We start from the raw sequence: 20616 nt of genomic DNA on the forward strand, positions 1-20616 counted from the left end.
AAGTCCACGGGTCAGAGCCAATACTGGGATTGGTACCGCCACGGGGTCGGCCCGTGCGTCGGTGGCACTACATCACCGCGTCTTGGCAAAGAAATATCAGCGCGATATAACTTCACAAAATGTGCCTTTTATCAGATTTACTTGCGCACCGAAACAAATGCAGGTTTTCCAACCTGTGGTGGTACCGATAGTGATGTAGGTCGTGTACAACCCGTAAATCCACTGCTGGATGAGGTCCTCCCCATGGCGTGCAGGTCATGCGAGTTATTTGACCTTCAACACGTTTGTCAACGGGGGTTGGTGAAGGTGGGCAGCATAGAGGAACAGCGCAACTGGTGATTTGCTGCAACGCCCACTGCGTTATCCCGCAATGCAGAATGCAACCAATCTTTGCGAGATGTTGGACGTTAAGCAGAGTTCAGCCTGCATAGTGCTTGGGTGGGTTACTACCATTCACAAACAGGTTTTCATAGGGGCCTGCAGGACCAATAATGGCCTTGAATTGCCAATGAAGGTCTCCAAGACGTTTTCAGGATGGTTCTGCGTTTGGATATTTGGCCAATCCCACTTGCGAGCGGTATGCGGGAGGGAAATCTGGAGTACCGAAAACCACGCATAACAAGGGGCGTGAAATGTCAGAGCTCCGCACATTATATTCAATCCACAGGCAGACGCAAACCACTGGATCCCATCTGTGGATTGAATCCATGATTTGTGCTGCAATGCCCTGGGCACCTCGCAGCACCACGAGAGACACACATCTCTGGTCCGGACTCACGGACTCACCCCGATGTGCCGGCGAGTGCTCAGCGATGGCTCCTCACAGGTTCGCAACACTCTTTAATGGAAAGTGCACAGAGTAAACCCTTGCGCCGCCAATCCCTCGCCACGCCGGCACGTCGTACACCGCTCCCCGCGACGCCAGTGCTGCCCCCAGACACTTGGCTCCCGTAAGATGCATTTACATAATCGATCATCTCACTCCACAAACTGTACATCATCTTCACGCAGCAGTCATCTTTGTTGCCACAAGCATTTCTTTGTGAACAGTTTTTGTTTGTTTGTTAAGTTAATGTATATACACACAATGTCAACCCAATGTAAATGTCTCGCACACCGCAGCAGGCTTCACGATTGGTGAGAATTGGCCATTGAATTACTGCCACCCCCCTCTCGAGCACCGCCACTTAAATGTTGATATCGTCGGGGTGGCCCAGCCTGGAGGTGGGGCGGGCAAATGTGGCGACGTTTCCCCGGGGGGCCTCGCACCCAAGAGGGCCCCACAACGGGCCTCTTTAATTCACGCCAACGGACAAGGGGGGCTGCTCCCCCGACGTGGCATTCTACCCGGGCCTCCAGGAACCTCTCGGCAGCCCCGGCAATGGTAGCCTTCTCTTTTGTTGTTAAACAAGGGAATTCAACGAGCTTTGAAATTTAACGGTCAACGGATCTGCGCCACGGCGACAAGACGTCGGCCTAAGTAAGCAACTGCAATCGCTGCGCTTTCTCTCTTTCCAAGAGGCCACGGGACAGAGTCTCGTTTACCCTCCCGGATTCGCAGCCGAGCCGAGCCGCTCCATCTCGCGCTGCAGTCCGAGACGATCGTTCTCGCATCCCTCGAGACGGTGCGGATGCACAGAGCAAATCCCGAATGTCTGGCCTGGTCCGTGCGGCCGATGTCGCGAAGCGGGAGCGCGCGCACACACGTGTCACTGCCAGGGACGAGGAGGGCGGATGGACGCTTGCGACAACATGGAAGATGAAATGAGAAGGTGGACGGCGTGGGTGGGAGCTCGGGTCAGAACGACCCACGACCCTGCCGCATTTACGTGGCAAACAGGGGGACAGCAAAAGGATGGCGGCTGCACGTGCTCGCGAGAAGTTCATCCCGCCGCAGGTAAAAGCAGCAAAAGCTTAAACGACTGATCGTATCGTGGAGAACGAGCTGCAAGTCTCCGCTCGTTTGGAGGAGGGCCTTTTGTCATACGAGGGTACGGCTTTCACAGTTGGACCCTGGAAGATGGATTCGACTCCAAAGATCGTTATCGGAGGCAAGGGTCGTCCACGAGATGTTCGCCACTGCGCCGGGCGGTGTCGTGGCCCTAAGTCTCCGGATGTCCAGTGAAGCGTTTGTTTCCGACTCGTGATTTACTCGTACTTTGCGACGTTAGATTTCGCCAGGCAGGCGGCGACCCGATTGCGACAACACGATTCTCACGGGGTAACATAATTTATCTCTCGGACGATTTCTTTAAAACAAACTCGAATATCGGGCTATTTCATCAATGGCAAAAAAAAAAAGTAACTCGCGATCGATACATTAGCGGGCGATTTTAAACGTCGCCTTGAAATAAACGATAGAGCTTTTTGTGTGGGAGCTGCTCGTCCCTAGCGGCAGCGGTGATCTGGGGGATGGCGAGCCTCCGGCCGCGTGAGCCGCAGGCGCCGGCCCAGCTCGATTCTCGTGCTCGAGGTCCCGGCACGGGGGCCACGCGTGATGAGCAAATTCATAGCAAACTCTCGGTTCAACGCCGCCCCAACCCCCCTCGTCGTTGTTAGACTCTTGGTAGAAACTAAACTATCTCTGTTTTTTAATTATCATCATATGCACACAATATTGGCAATTCTGTTGATATTTTATGAAATACAATTCTCTCTTTTTTTTGTGTTTTGTGCTGTAATTTAAAAACAGACGTAAAACAAATTCTCCTTTTTACCCCCCCCCCCCCCACTCTTTCTCTCGGGTATCCGACTCTCCGCCAGAAGAGGGCTGTCATTTTCCGCCAAAACTCAAAACATGGTACGCCGCGGTTTTGAGACCACGGGTCGCGCGTACTCTACAAAGTCGTCGATGAGGACGGGCCAGGCTCCTGCACACACGCACGGACGCACCAGAGCACACGCACACACAGGTGTACGGGGTTAGGTGAGAGCTTGAAGGCTTCGGAGGTCAGGTCATGTTCCAGTAATTTTGGGCCACATCTCAGCTTGGGTGGCGTATTCTAAAAAGTGGCTGCAGCCTCCTGCGAGGTCCTCATTAGCAGCACTAGCTGCACCGTCACGGTTTTGGCTCGTGGTAGCGTGTGTGCGGGTGCGTTACGTCCGAGTAGCGATGCTCGCAACGAGCAGAGGAATGGGCGGATAAACACGCTGCAAGGTGGCACAGCCGTCGGCACAGGCGGCGCATCTGCCAGTCATGTCAGGCAGACCCTTTTTGTTTTAGGTTCAAATTTATTCGGCATAAATTTGAACCCATGACACCTGGGTCTGACCTGTGACTTCTTATCAGCATACCTTAGACACTTCACGTGGTCACTAAGTGCACCTCGTCTGATACAAGAGGTATAGTGATGTCACTCAGTGGCAAATGGCGGGTGTTGATGATGAGCATATGGGGAGGGGGGGGGGGGCGGTCGTGCAGTGATCAGCACTGAAATATGATCCTGATGCTTTGGGTTTGCGTCCCGGGCCACGGCTAACATCAGTCGCAAGTGACATCTGAACCTATCGTGCGCCTCCCCTAGGCTGACCTTAAATGAGTACCTGTAGGCTGTGCTGGGCTGAATAGGTACTCTCGAACAAGACTTGCACCAACGGTCTACAGGCTAAATGGGCGATCATTCTCTTCCGTGTGCATGTACATCCCTGCGCAAGTGCGGTCTGGGAGTGTCCGTACGTGCGTGCCATTTGACTAGGTCTTGAGATACGCTTGCATTTAGACGCCTTCATACATTGAAATTAGTATTATTTATCACGCTTGTTTATCCAGCACAGCACGAGTCTCAAGGCACTTTCAGGAGGGTCACGCCGAGTTTTCGAGTAGGGGGGGGGGGGCCATGAGGCTCGGTGCAATCCCAATCGAGTCGTTGGCAGGTGATGGGGCTCTAGCGCTGGGCCCACCTTCCTCGTCGTAGTTGGACATGTCGTCTGCGATCATGTTGCTGAAGTCAAGCAGCAGGTTCCACGTGTCCCGTGAGATGGCGCGCTTGTGATGTTCCTGCGGGGCACGGTGTCCGCACGCATCGCTCAACGGTCGCCAGTCCCCCGCCCTGGCCGGGGGGAGGGGGCCCTCTCGGAGCTGCACGTGGTGCTCGCTCAACGTTTGTGCGGCCCAGGGTTTAACTAGTTCTGGCCGGGCCTGTGCGGGTCGACGACCCAGGACGCCACGTCTGGCCGTGGCTGCCGCTCCACACGTGCCACCCCCTCAAGTCTCTCTCGTCTGGCCGTAAAATATCCGGTGAGAAATTAACTCCTGGTAGGGCCCATGGTTGCGTCCGCACGCCCCAGCCAATTTGCTGCGCGACCGAATTGCTCTCGAAATCACCGTTAAGCAAATCACCAGGGGAACGGCTTCGTCCGCGTTTGGTCGAGTTTGTTGCACTACAAGGACTTGTCTGGCCACCTCCTTCACGGCAGCAGAGGCCCCACCCACCACCCCTTGGTTATCTCCGCCCGCGGCCACATCACGATTGCAACACAGTCCGCGAGTGCGTCGTGAAGTGCGTCGCTTACAAATCGAGCACGCGCAAAGGTGTCCGCGTGCGCGTTGCTAACGGAGTTGCGCAACATTGCGCAGCATTCACGCACAACAGGCGACATTGGCATTTAGCTCCTGAAGGTATTGCCACACACAAAGGATAGAACACCGTCTGGTGTGTAACATTGCACGGCATTACACTCCCCCTGTTGTGCAAGTCTGTGTACTGCACGACTTCTCCAATGGGACTTCTCCACAAATGGCTGCGCTCCCCCCCTATGAGAGATCTGAAGAGAGGCCCTGTCTCGTGACGTCACACCAATCGTGTTTATACCAGAGAGCACACAGCAACAACAAAGTACGTACTTATATATATATAAATATACTTACTAGCAAAAATTTGTTCCACAAGTCTAGAAATTTGAACTTGCCGGCGAGTATTAAATTCCAGTACGCGATCGCCATGTCGAGATCTGTACAGAACACGCACACACGCATGTACAAAGACAGAGATCCCGCGCATAGCTTCATAGCTGTCAACCCACACGGTTCGCCCCGTATTCTTGTACAGGGAAATTGAGTTCAGGTCCATACGGCGTACAGCCGTTTCAATAAGTGCCAAACAAATGTTGTCTATTTGTTTGTGTTTCTCCCTTGCGATGGGACTTTGTAGGATGAACGTTGAGATTTATAAGGGGCACGGGGTGACCAATAAGGTCTGAATTGGTCTGTAATAAGGTAGAGCACTTATAAGGGGTTGACAGCTTACATAGACTGTCGGAAAGAATGGCATTAGTGAGCACCCATGGAAGATGTCACGGTGCATGAGGGGGTGGTGTGGGCAGCACCACGCCCGGCCGCCTTTGTCTCCCTAGTGGTGATGTTTATACACCAGGTACTCATTGAGACTGAGTCGACCTAGCGGAGGCCCATGACCGTTTCAGATAATCGTCACTGGTGTTGGCCGTGAGCAGGTATCAAACTTGGGTTGCCGGGTTCATAGCGCAGCGTGCTAACCACTGCACCACGACTCCACATCTTTATACACACATGCAAGCACAGACGCGAGTCACTCTGAGCTGGCTTCGAGGTAAAACAATTTCACAAAAACGGACAATTAATTAAGGAATGGAATCCTCCTTCTTCAGTGTTGCAGTGCTATCGTGGTTCGCTGCAGGGGGCTCTATCACAATTGCATTAGGGCTTTCAATCTAAATCATGTTGACACCTAGGCCTCGGCAAGGTAAGGTAAAAGTTAAAAGGTAAAAACAACGAGCCTACCTTTACCCTACCTTTTACCTTACCACAATACAATCACTCTACCCTTACCTTTTACCCTTTAGCAGGTAAGGTAAAAGGTAAAAAGCAACGAGCCTACCTTTAACCCTACCTTTTACCCTTACCCCATACAAATTACACGATTACAGGGTAATTACTAGGGAACTACACATGAACAAGGTTTATAACGGTAAATGCTAGGTAGAGCGCTTTATTCATATAGAATACTCTCGATGATTCCAATTTTACACGCTTGTTGTCGTCGTTGTTGTCATTGTTGTCATTGTTGTTGTTGTCGTTGTCGTATCCTCAAATCTTGTAACTCAATTTTAACCTACTTCCTAATGTGGTATCGACTGCACACTTGGTATACCTATGGCATACTGACGACAATACTATATTCTATCATATATATATTTTTAAAAATCTTTGTAATATGTTATGTTTCGGCTTGGGTCTAATTGTCCACGCTCAACTGACGTTGGCTGTAATTGGCCACGGTCCCTTACGTTATGGCAAGCTTCGGGGCCACTTCCTGGAGTTGTGGATTTCTGCCACTACTAGTACATTTAATAAAAGCGTGTTTTTAAAAAAGTTTTTTTTGTATTACTTATTAAATGGAGGCCACGGACTGCGCCACGGAGCTTTTAGCGGTAAACAAGGTGCCGTATTTACCTGGTAATACTTCGCGCTACCTTTACCCTACCGGGTAATTCTTCCGAGCTACCTTTACCCTACCCTTTACCTTACCCCTTGGCATGTCGACACCTTTACCCTTTACCTTTACCCTTTTACCCGGTAAAAAGGGGTAAATTACCTTACCTTGCCGAGGCCTATTGACACCACAACGGCTGTAACATTTATTTTTAGTCGGTAACAGCACGGCCACTCGATGCCGCCAGGACAGCCTGCGCCGTGCCGGACGCGAGCCAGCTCCGATAATCCCGCGCGATGGCATCGCTGCCCAGCGGGTTGGCGCGTAGATACCACGGGGGAAGGGCATTCCACGTGCGCACAATCTCGCGACAGCGTCCCGTGTAGTATTACTATTACGTTTGTTTACCCAGGAAAGAGTCTCGAGACTCATTCAGAAGGATCCTACCAAGTTTTTGAGTAAGGGGGGGGGGGCGATGTTGCTCGTGTAATCCCAATCGAGTCTTTTGCAGGTAATTTTCTAGCACTGGGATATTTTGCTATTACCAGTTAAATTCTGTGGGGTTCTTTATTACTATGGGAGGAAACCGGAGGAGCTAGAGTAAACCCATGCAGAACAGCGAGAACATTCAAACTCCATAAAAAAAAGCCACCCGAGTTAGGAATCGAACCCACGGACACTTGCTGCGAGGCACCAGCTGTCACCACTGCGCCAGCACCCCGCCACCTTAATTAACTCAGTTCCTGTGCACGGTGTGATGCGTGCTGTCCGCCACGAGATGGAGCCTTGTTTTGATTGTGCGGGCTCTCCAAGCATCACCACATGAGTAAGTGAGCTCAGCGGCGGTGGCCACCGGTGTTGGCAGTGACGGTGCAACGCACAGCAGCCAGACTGCCAGGCAGCGCAAACGAGGCTCCCTCCGGTGTCTCTCTGGTGACTTGACCGGTGTCAAAAACTGCCCCAGCGGCTTCCTTCTCGAATGAACGTGGGGCGCTGTCTCCTTGTCACAGTGCTGGGGTGCACGTGTAATTGTGCATCTCTCCTGTCAATCCACTGCTGGATGAGGGCCTCCCCAGTCCGTACCGAGGTTCAGTGAATCGGACTCCTGGCCTCGCCACGTGACAGCGAGCGGTTGCACGCTCGCCGCCCGGCGCAGGGGTTCACATCTCAAATCCAGCGGCTGCCCTGACCAAGGCTACCGGGTGCGTTTACCCGTACAAAAACACGCAATCTGCTTCACAGTCGACGCTGAATATCCCATGAGGTCATTGCATGCCGGCGTCATGGTCCAAATTCGAAAACAATTACACCGCAAATTACTCAACCGCAATTTTGCAAAGCAATCATTTGCATCCCCTGTTGCAAAAACTTGGCAGCACCCTCCCGAAATGGTCATGGGACTCGGTGATACTTTCCACGGTAAAAAGCATCGTAATAACACAAAGGATAACCTCGGCACGACCTTAAAGCGATCGTCGCCAGAGACCGCTCCTCTATCCCGCGCGAGCGCTGCCTGCCCAGTTCGGCCGACCCGTCGCCGCGCGTGAGTCTCACCGAGGCTCTTCTGCCCGGGGTTCTTGGCGAAGTTGAAGGTGAACTGATAGAAATCCTTGAACCGGACCTGGTCTCGAAGCTCCTGCTCCAGCCGCGGCAGCAGCGCTTTCAGCTTCTCCGCGCTGTCGCACCTGCACTCGTCCCCACCGAGACCACACCCCCACGCGCGTCACGCCGCGCGTCGGGGCCCCCCACCCCCCGTCGACGGGCCCGACCTCCCCGCGCGTGGCTACGGGACGCCCCGGGGCGAACGTCTCACCCGAGCTCTGTCATGCCCTCGAGGAATTCCTTCTTGGAGAACTCGCACTGCGTGGCCGCTCGCAGCTTCCACGCCACCACGAGGACGCTGATGCTCGCCGGGTCCAGGCGCAGGTCCTCGCAGAACTGCTGCACGCCATCGATGCCGATCTTCTCCTCGTCCGTCGGGTCTGCGGGAGGGGAGGGAGGGAGGCAGGGAGGGAGGGAGGGAGGGAGGGGAGGCAAGGGTGGTCACTCGTGGCACTCGGAGGAATTGCGCATCCGGTCACGTGCTGGTGGCTTTTGGAACCAGGTGGTGATTCTTAAATGGATTGCTTTTTGTTTTGGTTTTACCGTCTCATGAGCATTGTTCGTTGTCTCGTTTGTACCGGCCAGGTGGCACGGCGGCAGAGCGAGCAGCTCGCAATCAGAGTGTTGCGAGTTCAACTTCCGGTTGGGGGGAGGGGGTTGACTCAGCCAATTATCCCTCCGGGGTCTAAAATATGAGCACGGTTTTGAGGGGGAATTAACAGTGGTTGTTCCGTGGATAAACTCGGCCGCCTGCCTTGCAAATGGGTAATTTCCACCACTGCCTAAGGAGTGTAAACGTGAGATGAGCGCGTCGCCTCAATGCCCCTCTTAACAGGAAGTCACCGTGGTCTTGTTTGTGGTTGTCCGCTTCGCTCGCCGAATTTGAACATCAGCATATGATTAGCATTTTATCTTCACAGATTGTAAATAATCGATTCTCTAACGCACACAATACGATGCAAGGATCGTGAGCGAGAGAAGTAACGTTTTAACCCGTGACTCGCCGCCGCACGGGCACACGCCTTCTCCGCAACGCCATCTGCGCGGTGCGTGAGCGGCAAGCGCAGCCGAGACCTCGACCTACGCTGCGCGAGCCGCTCCATCAGGGGCCGAGCACTTAAACAAATAAGTATTACCCCCTTTCCTGTATACTCTTAAACGGCCCCAAATGGGAACAGATGTTTCGCTAAAAACACTCCCCCGTACGACGGCAGCGCCGAGCCCTTCTGCACTTCAAACACCGGCAGTGATTCATGGCGCTTCTAAGCCGCCGGTTCAAAGGTCACAACTCTACGCAGGCCATTTTTTTTTTCTGCACGAGCCAATTTAGAGAATTTCTCTCTCTACCCGTCTCATCGTCCCCCCGCCCCCTCTAACTGCTGCCCGTGGTGCGGCAGTGAGATTGAGCCACGCCGACAAATATATTTAACGAGGCTTTTGCCCGTCCAAGGACGGGTGTATTGCAGTAAATCTGAAACTTACAAGCGAAAATCAGATCGCGACGTGATATTCATTGCATCCATTCGTGTGCGATTTGTCAGGGCACGGTGACACAGACTTATTTTATTTAAAGGTTATAATCCCTTGTTCATCATGACGTCCTTTGTACTTCGATGTCTCAACAGCGTCACAGAGATCGTGTGACGTGAGGGTTCTGCCTTTGTAGTGAGGGTGGTAAGTTGACGCTGAGGGGGGAGGAGGCGCCTCGGCCCCCCATGTGGAGTGACGTCACCCGCTAATTATTATGAATAAGAGGCAGGTCCATGTGGAGGACGTAACCTGTTCATGATTATTAATGAGGGGGGCTGGTCGACGTGGAGTGACGTCACGAGCGTTGCACACAGACATTGTTGGCTCATTATAGTAGGTAATAATAATGGGGGGGGGGGGGGGGGGTGTCCATTTGGAGGACGTCACCTGCTCATGATTATTAATGAGGTGGGCTGGTCGATGTGGAGTGACGTCACGAGTGTTAAGGACAGACATTCCTGGGTGATGATTATAGTCGGTATTGCGGTTAATGAGCACAGGTCCAAAGGCCCATATCGTCAAGTTGCCAGCTACAAAGAGCACTTTTTACATTTGTGATAGATCAGTGTGAATAGGTTTTTGTTATTTTTATTGAGCAATGTTATTATAAGAACTTGGGGAAAGAGAGGTGATGAGAGTGAGTTCCAAGGTGGAGCAGTGCGAGAAAAGAAGCAGAAAATAGACTTATGCAACATGGTGGCGGTAGCGGGACACCGTACGGATGAGGAGATGAAATGGTCTCGTAGACCGAGTCCTCGGCACGAGTGGAGGAATCGGCGAGTGAAGCGGACAGGGACACGAGACATGGCAGTTTCGATAGACGAGCGACAAGGAGGGAAAGCGACCGCCGGCGATCCAGTTCCTGGGATAAATGGGCGAGTGGCCGACCGCTCTACGTCGAATTGTCCGTGTAAGTTGAACCTCTCTCGCACCGTACGTAGCCGGCCGCGTTCGTCGGAGGCGCGGGGGAAGGACAAGAATCCTGCCCGCCGTCCGCCGGGCCTCGGCGGCGCCGGTACCTTTGTAGCGGTTGTAGAGCTGCTCCAGTCGCTTCCTGTCCACGGAGCTCTTGACGCTGTCCTTGTAGTAGACGTCAGGGTTCTGGAAGTAGTTGTCGATGGCCAGCTCCAGCTTCCAGTCGTTGTGCGCGAGGCAGGCGATGGCCGTTTTTTCACTCGTTTGCGTGAACGCCATGAACTGACGCACTTTCTCCTTCTGAGTCGACTTGAGCTTGTACTGCACGCGGCGCACGCACGCCACACGGCACGCGGTCAGCATCGCTGGCAGGGGGGGGGGGCGGGGTCGCGGGGGGTCCGTCCCCTGGGTCACCGCCTCTGCTGTAATCGTAAACACGACTCCGGAGCCGGTTAACGATGTGCTCGTACTTCCCGGACCAGCTCAGCTCCGAATGGAGTGGCAGGCTGCCCATAACCCAACTCGACATGAGGTGGCCACCTCGCAACCCAACTCCACACCAGATGGCAGTACAGCAATGGCTTCCTGAATCCATCTGAGAGCATTAGCATCTCGTATACGCAGGCTCTTGTCTGAAAACTCCAGTTTCCTCCACAAGGCAAACACTTCCGAATGAAACTGGCCAAGCATCCCAATGCAGGACCCTCCTGAAACAGAGTCATGAGACTTCAGCGAGACTTTCTTGAACAAAGAAAGGGCATTATTAATCATTCATACTCCAGAATGTAAACGAAAGGCACCATGCAGACTGAGAAGCCCCGACGGCGCTGGTTATGAATGGTGGCAGCACCGATCGATAATTCAAGCTGAAAATGGGAATATGCTGAGTCTGCCATGTGCGCTGGGCCGATCGCGTGTGCAGTGATCAGCTGGAGAGAAGTTTATGGAAAGTGTCCTCATGATGTCTGCGAGTGCAACGCGATACACTGGGACATTGCGCACACATAGCATTGCGCAATAAATTATACACCGACCATCGCTGCCGCGTCGTCCGTTTGCGCACAGACACGATGTCCCTCCAACCCATGGACCTCGCGGAGTGAACTCGCCGCCACAATTGCTGCGGTGACACCGCAGTCGCAGAAGCAGCCTCGTGAGAACGGTGACCTGCCCGCACGCGGAGTTCTCAATCCACTGCCGCGTGAGGGCCTCGCCGCGCCGTGCGGGTCGTGGGTGTTATACTTCACCACGGTGGTCAGTCCGGGTCACACAGCCCCGCGGCCGCCTCTGACGGCCTGTTTGTGTGCGGTGGTCACCCAAGCAAGCACCATCTCAGGCCAGCCCTGCTTAGCTTCTGAGATATGACGAGACCGGTCGACACTGCGGGTGATTTGGCGAGGGGCATTACTCCCGTTTAGAACACATTTTAATTTATACCCCGCGCGGTTGTTTGTTTTTACGCTCGCTCGTTTAATTGACCGTAAACCCGTTTTCAGTATTGAAATCAAATCTAAATTACGTGCGGAGGCACACTGTCTCCGTGAGCTCCCATCACCTGTCAACATTCTGATTCAGCCGATCGCGCGCACACACACACACACTTTAATTGTGTTTGGTCAGGAGCGGCAATCATGCAACTGCGTGTGTACGGTCCTGTTGGGGCTCGGCGCAGTGCAGCCAAGCTTTACGCAAACAAATTAACGTAACGAGCCACACGCAGCTGCGCGATACCGTTAAGAGCACAAGGCACATCCCTGTGGCACCCCGGGGTGAACAGGGGATGTCTGTATCCGGGCCACGCAGTCAGTCGTACCCACGACTGCCCACCATCACCAAGTTCCTGAACAACAACAGTCGCCATTCGCCACCGAGTGGTGGTGACGTCCCCACAGTGCCTGCGCCAGGCTAGGTGCGCTTTGAGGCCACGTGACGTGTCGAGGGCTCGACGCGTCAGATCCAGGTGTCATGGGTTAACTGAACTAACTGGCAGATGCAGCACCTGTGCACTGTGCAGCGTGTTGGCATACGCAGGTACATACACAAAGAGCACCTATAGAGTCAATACGAGACTGTTGGGGCAAGCGCTGATAGCGAGCACCAATTAAAACCACCAATTAAGACCACCACGTGTGGCCAGCACCAACCAACCACCCAATATTTCTTCCCAGTGCTAAATGTTGACACGCCATACGAGGTACCTGTAGTTAAGGCCGAGTCAACCTTGAGGAGGCCCAAGACATCCTCGGACATTGCTCGTCAATCAAAGCTGTCCATGGCGCAAACCGAAACTCGCGGGGGCGCAGGTCGCACGGGATCCTCCCGCAAACCGATGCTCACCCCCTCCGCAGAGGTCAACGGAGAGCAACAATTTCCCAGCGTCAGCGTCTCGTAGCGGCGTGAGCGCTTTTGCTCGCGTGCATGGGTCTTCCGGTTCATCACCGAGACACCCACCACCCCCCCTCCTCCTCCGCTCAATCACCTCCTCCTCTCGCAAATTAAATGATTCAGAAGGGGCCTGCATTTTTAATAGGCGACGGGCCCCACGGCAGCGGGAGGCGATGGTAATTATTACGAGGCCAGGCTGGGGCCTCAAACGGGCGACCGCAGGAGGCACCATCCCTGCAGCTCCACCCTGCTGCAGACAGCTGCCTGCAGCAGCTCCACCCTGCAGCAGCTCCCTGCTGCATCTCCCTGCAGCAGCTACCTGCTGCAGCTCCACCCTGCTGCAGACAGCTGCCTGCAGCAACTCCACCCTGCAGCAGCCCTGCAGCAGCTCCCTGCAGCAGCCCTGCGTCAGCATCCTCTCTACAGCTCGGCTGGCACCATAAGTACAGTTCAGTCGACGAATCCACTGAACGAACGTCGTATCACTCTTTTTTTGTGTGTGCGTGTATGTTGAGGAGCGGTGGTGTATTGATTAGCGCTACGCTGTGCTATGAACCCGGCGACCCGAGTTCAATTCCCGCTCACGGCCAACACCGGTGACGATTATCTGAACCGGTCCTGGGCATTCCCTAGGTCGACTCAGCCTAAAATGAGTAGCTGGTGCGGTGTGTATACATCGCCGCTTGGGAGACAAAGGCGGCCGGGAATGGTGTTGGCGACCCACCCCCTCGTGTGCCGTTTCCAGCCTTCATAGGTGCTCGCTAACAGCACTTGCCCCAATAACCTGCTACAGGCTATATGGGGGATCTTTGTCTTTGTGTTGGGGTAATAATTGGTGTCCGCCCGAGAAAACCCCTGCAAGCCACTCCAAGCGTGACGCGGCCGATGATGCCGATGACGTCACTAAACCCAGCCCATTGTCTTCTATCCAGCAGCACACTTGGGAACAGATGAGACTTTTTTGTTCAACATTTTCCTGTTGTCCGATGAGTTGAGTAATGGACCCGATATAATCAGTGGAGTAATCGTTTGCTCATATAATTGGACATCCCAGCTCTCACGGACTCTAAACACGGCACACAGAAATCACCCTTCCTCTGTGTGTGCAGAAGCTGTTTACGGACAAGCTTCATACTTCCTCTTTCTCTGCCAGCCACGGACTCTCTCTTTTTGAGAAAAACAAATACCGTACTGCCGTCTCCTCTCCCTGTTGTTGTGCACGGAACTCCAGTGGAGAATAGCGGGGCAACCGTCTAAGCGGGACCGTGATCTGTGTAACATAAAAATAAACTCAAACTTTCCGCGCTCTGTCGCCTTCCAACCTCTGAATACCCCCCCCCCCCTCAAAATAACAGACGGGAAAGTTCCCTCTTTGTACAGCGTCTTGCGATGTGGTTCACATGTAGACGACGCTACACGAGTCCAAATTGTACCGCGCAGCCATCGGCTGACAATGCGACGTCAACTTGCTCGAACTGTTAACGACCAAGGAAGTGATAAATGCATCGAGATCACTGTCCGGGTCATGCCCTCTGCCACACACCACCCAGCCCACATATCCATCCCGCCTGTCTCGGTGTCAACTGGACAAAAGGGTGGCGCAGCATTAACACTCGTGCCTGACAGCAAGGGCCTGGGTTCGATTCCTGACTTGGGTGCCTCTCTGTGTGGAGTTTCTATGTACTCTCTCCTCCGTGTTCTGCATGGGTTTCCTCCGGGTTGTCCGGTTTCCTCCTGCCACAGCTAAAAAAAAACACGTAGAATGCAACTGGTATCGGTCAAACATCCCAATGCTGAAGGGCTACCTGCAAATGAGTCAATTGGGATCACACCGCAGGAACTTCGCCACCCCCCACCCTCCTCCCAACTGAGAAAACTTGGTACGACCCTCTTGAAAAAACGTGTTCACTCAGTGATACTTTGCTGGGTAAACAAGTATAATAATAATCATATCTGTGTACACATGTCCACCACTCTTGTCCCCAAGTCCACAAGTCCAGTTTGCTTCTCCGTGTCCACGTTTCCACCCTGGATTTCCCTGTGTCTACATGTCCGCCCGCTCCGGTCGCTGTGTCCAGGGCTTGTGCCATCTCGAACCACGAGTGGCATGCACCACCGTGAAAGCAACAAAGTGCTGCCTTTTTGCTTACACATAGAACTTACACCTGAATCAGGGAGTGCTCTTGGTGTGCTAAATATTAGGCGTGGAACGATTCATCAGTTTGCCGACAGAAACCGATTCTCATGCTCACGGTACACACGTTGAATTCTGCGTGGAAGAATAAATTATTTACAATTCATGCAGATTACATAATGTTGCACGATAATGCGATCCAGCCTGGTGGCTCAGCGGTAGCGCGAGCGGCTCGCAATCGAAAGGTTACGACTTAAAATCCTGGTTAGGGGTGGACTCGGCCCATCATCCCTCCGGGGTCCATAAAATAGTTACCGCTTTGTGTGGAAGTGGCAACGGCTTATCCTAACAGAGAGCCTCACCCCTGCCAAAGGGATGTGGAATTTCTACCACTGATTAAGGCGCTGCAAAAACAGGGGATGAGCAACGTCTCGATGCTCATTTGAGCGGCAAGAAATAATCCGACCTTTTCGTAGACGTTAATTATCGATCATTAAAATGATTGAAGACCATGAATCGTCACAATTCATCAAATGACGGAGGGAGGCGGGGAGGGAGGGTGTGAGGGAGCAGGTGAATTTGTTCGAAGCCTGGGAATATTTTTAGAATGGCCCTTTCTTTGCTGGACACTCATGCGGCTTAATTTATCACAAGACATTTTCCTTGAGAGCTGCTGGGCTGGTTTCGGAGTGGGGATTACCGACGTAAGGCACGAGAACTAACACGTGAGCGCAAGACGCGCCCCCTATCCAGAGCACTCCTCTATCGTGCCTAGAGAATCCTATGAACAGGTTTTTGACAAAATAAGGGAGAAACGGGTATCTGGCATGTCAAAATCATTCCCGGAACAGCATTCTGGCTGAAGTTGAGCGCCGCGCGTATCGTAGCAAAAAAAGGATAGCAGCGGTGGCGCCGTCGTGCCACGTGCTCAGAGTAGAGCACTGCGAGGGGTCTCTCTTAAGAGTGGCTCGCACGGCGGTTGTGAGAGATCGTTGCAAAAGCGACGAGCACCTCTAGCTGCTCCTTCTTCGCTTGCTCGTTATATGGCGGTGTTCGGTTTGCGCCTTAGATGCCGATTCAGCTGCCGGCGACATTAGGTCTAGAGTGTCAGTTTTGTAGGAAAATGTGACGCCTCCGTCAGGCAGGAGGAAGAAAACCTCTGACAGCCCCGTAAGAATAATAATAATGATGTCGTTCTATCCGACGTGTTTCCAGGTTGCACCACGTGTTGTTCGGCTTGATGTCTGACGTTTCGCTCTTTTTCTTGGAGAAGCTCCCAGCATGTGCAGCGAGAAGTCAGACATCGAACCGCTCACGACGCAGCACGATAGCGCGCCGGAGAGCCGTGCAGCGCATCTGCCAAAACCTATGCAGTCGTAAAACACTGCCTTACACTCAACTTTGATTTTCATTGCCGAGTCCTGGGAGTTGAAAATCTGCGGGGCACATCAAGGACACGGTGAAGCCAAAATTAGAGTGTGTTTCTACGGCTGAAGTGGCCGTGCATGATCGCGGGTGTTCACTGGAGCCGGGCACGCGCGCACTCCATTCTGCGCCGCTTCAACCTCATTGTCCACAAACGCTCCAGGCGCCCGCCAGCACCGCCCTGCAGGCCACAACACCAAGCCCCCCGCGCGCAAGCCTGGACAGAGCCGGCGCGCGCGTCTGGCGGAACCCAGTCGTGCGCCCGTTGCTCGCCAAGCCCGGGAGATGCCGCTCGCTCAAGGCGCCGGCTTGCCGAGCCGCCTTTGCTGCATGCATTTGCGGAGTTCCTGCACTTTCCGAGAAAATTTCCCATCCCTCCTCAGATCTGGTTAATCCTGTGCCGCCCCCACTCAATCGGCGTAAGGCGATATAGAGAAGAGCGCCCGTGATATTTCGGCGCCGTCGCTCACACCGAGTTGTCCTCTGTGCCCGCCGTGGCAGCGCCGTGCTGTGCCGTGCCATGCCGCCGGCCGGGTCTGGCAAGCATGCCTCACATGCTTGCCTTGCACTGTACTCGGCGAGTGTATATATATGGCCGTGCTCTTCGCCGAGCTGTACAATGACACCGGCTCAATCCCTCGGCCAGCCGACACGGGCGGGCTCAAGCGGGGGTCGCTCATGGCCTGTAAGTTTATTACTAAATAAGGCACAATTGTATTGATTAAAATACCTGAATCAAAGCATTGAGCGTTCCCAGCTCCACTTAGAGGCGCCGTGCAGAATGAAACATTAAAGCCCTGTTGATGGCACCCTTCGGTTTAACCCCCGCAGTGACTGGTTATCGTTTAAGGGCAGCAAGGTACGCGTGGAAATATGCACCTGTTGTCAGTGTGTAAGCATGCAGAGAATACACTTTTCGAAGGAGCAAATACCCGATTTGCTGGCAGTAACAACATCAATATCTGATGGGGTTAGCAATGGATGGTAGGAGAAACAGGTTCAGAAGAATATCATTTTTTGAATCTCTGGAAGGATGGGGAAGAAAGCGCACGAAGACAAAAAAACTAAGGCCAACGTGCCAGTATCCTCCCGCGCACACACGGCACAAAAACCACCGTTCATTATCAACTTGCAGCGATATCACGACGACACTTGAGCCAGGCTGGGTGACCTTTGATGCCAACTGGGATGGCAAAGGCTTTCCAGCAAGTCACAGGACATCACAAAAACAAATATCCCCCGTAAAGCCTTTAAAGACTTAGGTCAAGTGTTGTTAGTGAGCACCTATGAAGGCCCGCACTTGCCGCCTGTGTCTTCCCCAGTGCCAATGTTTACATCCCGCACTCGGTACTCACTTAAGGCTGAGTCGACCGAGGTGGAAGTCCAGAACTGGTTAAGGTATTCGCCACCATTATTGGTCGTGAACGGGAATTGAACTCCATATGCCGGGTTCATAGCGCACTGCGCTAACCCTTTAACCCTACCACTCCCGACAACAACCGCCATTCGTCACTAAGTGGCGGTGACGTCACCACGGCGCTTGTGCCAGGCTATGTGCACGTTAAAGCCACGTGAAGTGTCAAACGCCCGCTGGCAGGAGGTCACTGGACAGACCCAGGTGTCATGGGTCGACTGAGAGATGAGTGACCGATGCACCACCTGTTCCCCCTACTGTGCCAACTTGCTGTGTTTTAGCCACCCGACGCTCCGCTCGTTGTTGTGAGCGTTGCTCCTCTGCCCTCCCATGTTGCTGGAGGGCGACTGCCTCCAGCTGCCTAGTAGCGTCCTTCACCAGCCTCCTCTACAGAGACCAATTTTGACACTGCTGGTCCCAGTCATAGTTAAGTCCACTCAGCTCCACATCCTCTTGTACCACATCACTCCATCTCTTCTCTAGCCCAACACACTCACAGGGCCCTCTGTGCCATGACAAGTTCAGGACAGGTGGATTATTTGGCCGATGGCTCCTCTGGGGGCATCTACAGTGAAGGCTGAAAGCGCTGCTCAGTTCCTCTGCACATATGTTTGGATGTGGATGAGGCCTCGATACTTCCAGCGGAAATCAGACGGCGGAGATGAAGGGCATCCTCCAAGATTGAGTCAAGCTACCCGGCGTCAGGGGAGGGGAGCAGTATCGATGGGCATTTGGGCTCATTCAGTGGGGTTCGAAATCTGGAGGGAACTTTATCTTACTGCGAGTTAACTTAACAGAAGGGGCAGGTTCTGAGTGAAACACACACATGAAGTAGGCATGTAATATCACTGAAATGTATTCTTACACTCGTGATACACGCATAGAATTATGTATGTAAGAATAATGATTTACTGTTTATGCAAATTATCTGTTAATGCTGTGCACAGAAGGGCGAAACGTGACAGAATATACCAGGTAGGTGATACAATGGAGACAGAACACAAGTTACAGTACAAATGAGACAGTACAAATAATACAGTATAAACAAGACTTTACAAATGAGGTTTTAAAAAGACTGCATTATATGACTTAAATGACAATTCATGTAAGCGTTCGGGGAAATGGATCTGCAAGTGCTAGTAAGAGACTCAAGTGGCAGGCCCAGCGTGGAGCCCTCAAACACGTAACTGCTGGGCTGACCTACGAGGACGTCCGGAATCTGGACCGTGGCCCAAGAACAGGGTCAGGGCCCAGGCGTGACCTCTGACCTCGTGATACAGGGTGCAGTCGATATGCTTGACCCTGGTGTTGAGTCACCCTTGACCCCTGATGGTAGTGTCTGGGGTCAGAATTGAACCCTGGTCGTAGTGTTTATGGTTTGCCTGTGACCCCTTTATTTAGGCAATCAGTTTGACCCCCAATGTTTAGGATATCCTTTGAACCCTGAACCCAGTGTTTATGGAGCATATCTGAGCAAGCCATTAGGGTACATCCTTGACATCTGACTGCAGTGTGAAGGAGCCAACGTTTGACCCCTGACCCGAGTGTTTGGGGTCTGGTCCTGACTCCGCTCTCCCAGCCTCTCACGATAACAAACACTGAGCTAGGCCACAGCAAGACCAGCCTCGACTCTCTATCCACCGTCAACTACTACCACAACAACAATCATCATCACCAACATCAACAAATGTACATCACTAACAATCACCGTGACCCCGACCATTGGGCCTGCCATATTCCGGCCAGCCTCATACACTCGTCAATGTGTTGACAGTCCACGCTATACACACGAGCGATGACGACCATCATATGGACACGGACACACATCAAAGACGATCGGGGCAGGCCTGTCAACTCAACATCACGGCGACAGCCTCCTCGCCGCAGCACATCAACAACAACAACCCAACACGGCCATCGCTGATGACACCAACAACACCAACACCGCCGTCCAAGATTGCCGTGTCCCTGCGGCCAGACACAGCAATGCGGGCCTAGCACGGCGCAGTAGTCGGGCAGCGGTGACAGCCGGTCGCTACGCGTCAACACCTTGATGGCCATCAACAACTAACATCGCCAACATCGTCACAACATCACCACAAACAACATCAACAATAACACACGAGTCCGTCTCCACGGGCCTGCCCACGAAGCGGCCCAGCCTCCCCACTCGGCGTCACAGTGACAGCCTCTGGCTACACACACACACCACCATCACCCTGACCAACCACGACCATCAACAACGTCACCATCGCCCAACATCAACGCCACGAACACCACGACCACCACCACCACGAGCCCCTGCGCCCTGCACGTCCCCCCCGAGGCCGCGGCGCTCGCCACAACGAGAGGGCCGGCCCCTCGCCCACCCCGCGCCGTCGGCTGCCGCGACCCCCATCGCTACCAAACCTCCACCATCGCCAACATCCACCAACATCAACACAAGGACCACCACCACCCCCTGCCCGAGAAGCCGGGGCCGCCAGGGCCGCCAGGGCCCCCGGGCCGACGGACCCCGGCGCGGGGCTGTGAGGATCGCGAGCCGGGGGAGAGGGGAGAGGGGGGAGACTGCGGAGGAGCCGGGGACGTGGAGGAGGAGGAGGTGGTGGTGGTGGTGGTGGAGGGGCGAGCGAGGGGGCGAGGGAGTTTGGTGAGAGAGGGTGGTGAGAGGGAGAGACGAGGACGGCTCACTCACCATGGCGGGACGCGGCTGTGTCTCACCACCACCACCCTCACCCCAACCCGCACGGGCGCACATGCGCAGAGCCCGGGCCCGCCTCCTCCTCCACCAACACTCCTCC

The 20616-nt window shown here is 53.7% G+C and overlaps 1 protein-coding gene across 3 annotated transcripts; it reads right to left on the reverse strand.

Annotated features, from left to right (window-relative positions):
* Positions 1–822: 822 nt before the first annotated feature.
* LOC144947094 (DCN1-like protein 1) lies at positions 823–20604 on the reverse strand. Of its 3 annotated transcripts, none has more exons than XM_078876289.1 (7): positions 20511–20604; positions 10562–10778; positions 8224–8392; positions 7965–8095; positions 4868–4950; positions 3901–3997; positions 823–2870 (listed from the first exon to the last, which is right to left on the reverse strand). In XM_078876289.1, exons 1-7 carry the CDS (start codon positions 20571–20573, stop codon positions 2791–2793), a joined length of 840 nt encoding a protein of 279 aa, XP_078732415.1. In that variant the 5' UTR covers positions 20574–20604; the 3' UTR covers positions 823–2790. The 3 variants fall into 3 exon arrangements, with proteins under 3 accessions (XP_078732415.1, XP_078732417.1, XP_078732416.1); XM_078876291.1 differs by lacking the exon at positions 20511–20604 and adding an exon at positions 16370–16600; XM_078876290.1 differs by lacking the exon at positions 20511–20604 and adding an exon at positions 12656–12888.
* Positions 20605–20616: the final 12 nt, after the last annotated feature.

The sequence above is a fragment of the Lampetra fluviatilis genome, chromosome 43 (genome assembly GCF_964198595.1).
Source record: "Lampetra fluviatilis chromosome 43, kcLamFluv1.1, whole genome shotgun sequence".
In the NCBI taxonomy this organism is placed as follows: Eukaryota; Metazoa; Chordata; class Hyperoartia; order Petromyzontiformes; family Petromyzontidae; genus Lampetra; species Lampetra fluviatilis.

What these genes read in the sequence shown, in the direction of transcription:
- LOC144947094 (XM_078876289.1), bottom strand. Translation starts at nt 20,573, where the DNA reads ATGTGCGCCCGTGCGGGTTGGGGTGAGGGTGGTGGTGGTGAGACACAG. An exon ending in GAGGGCATGACAGAGCTCGG is followed by an intron (nt 8,096 to 8,223) that starts GTGAGACGTTCG and finishes GGACGAGTGCAG; the next exon opens with GTGCGACAGCGCGGAGAAGC. An exon ending in GTCCAACTACGACGAGGAAG is followed by an intron (nt 2,871 to 3,900) that starts GTGGGCCCAGCG and finishes GCGTGTGTGCAG; the next exon opens with GAGCCTGGCCCGTCCTCATC.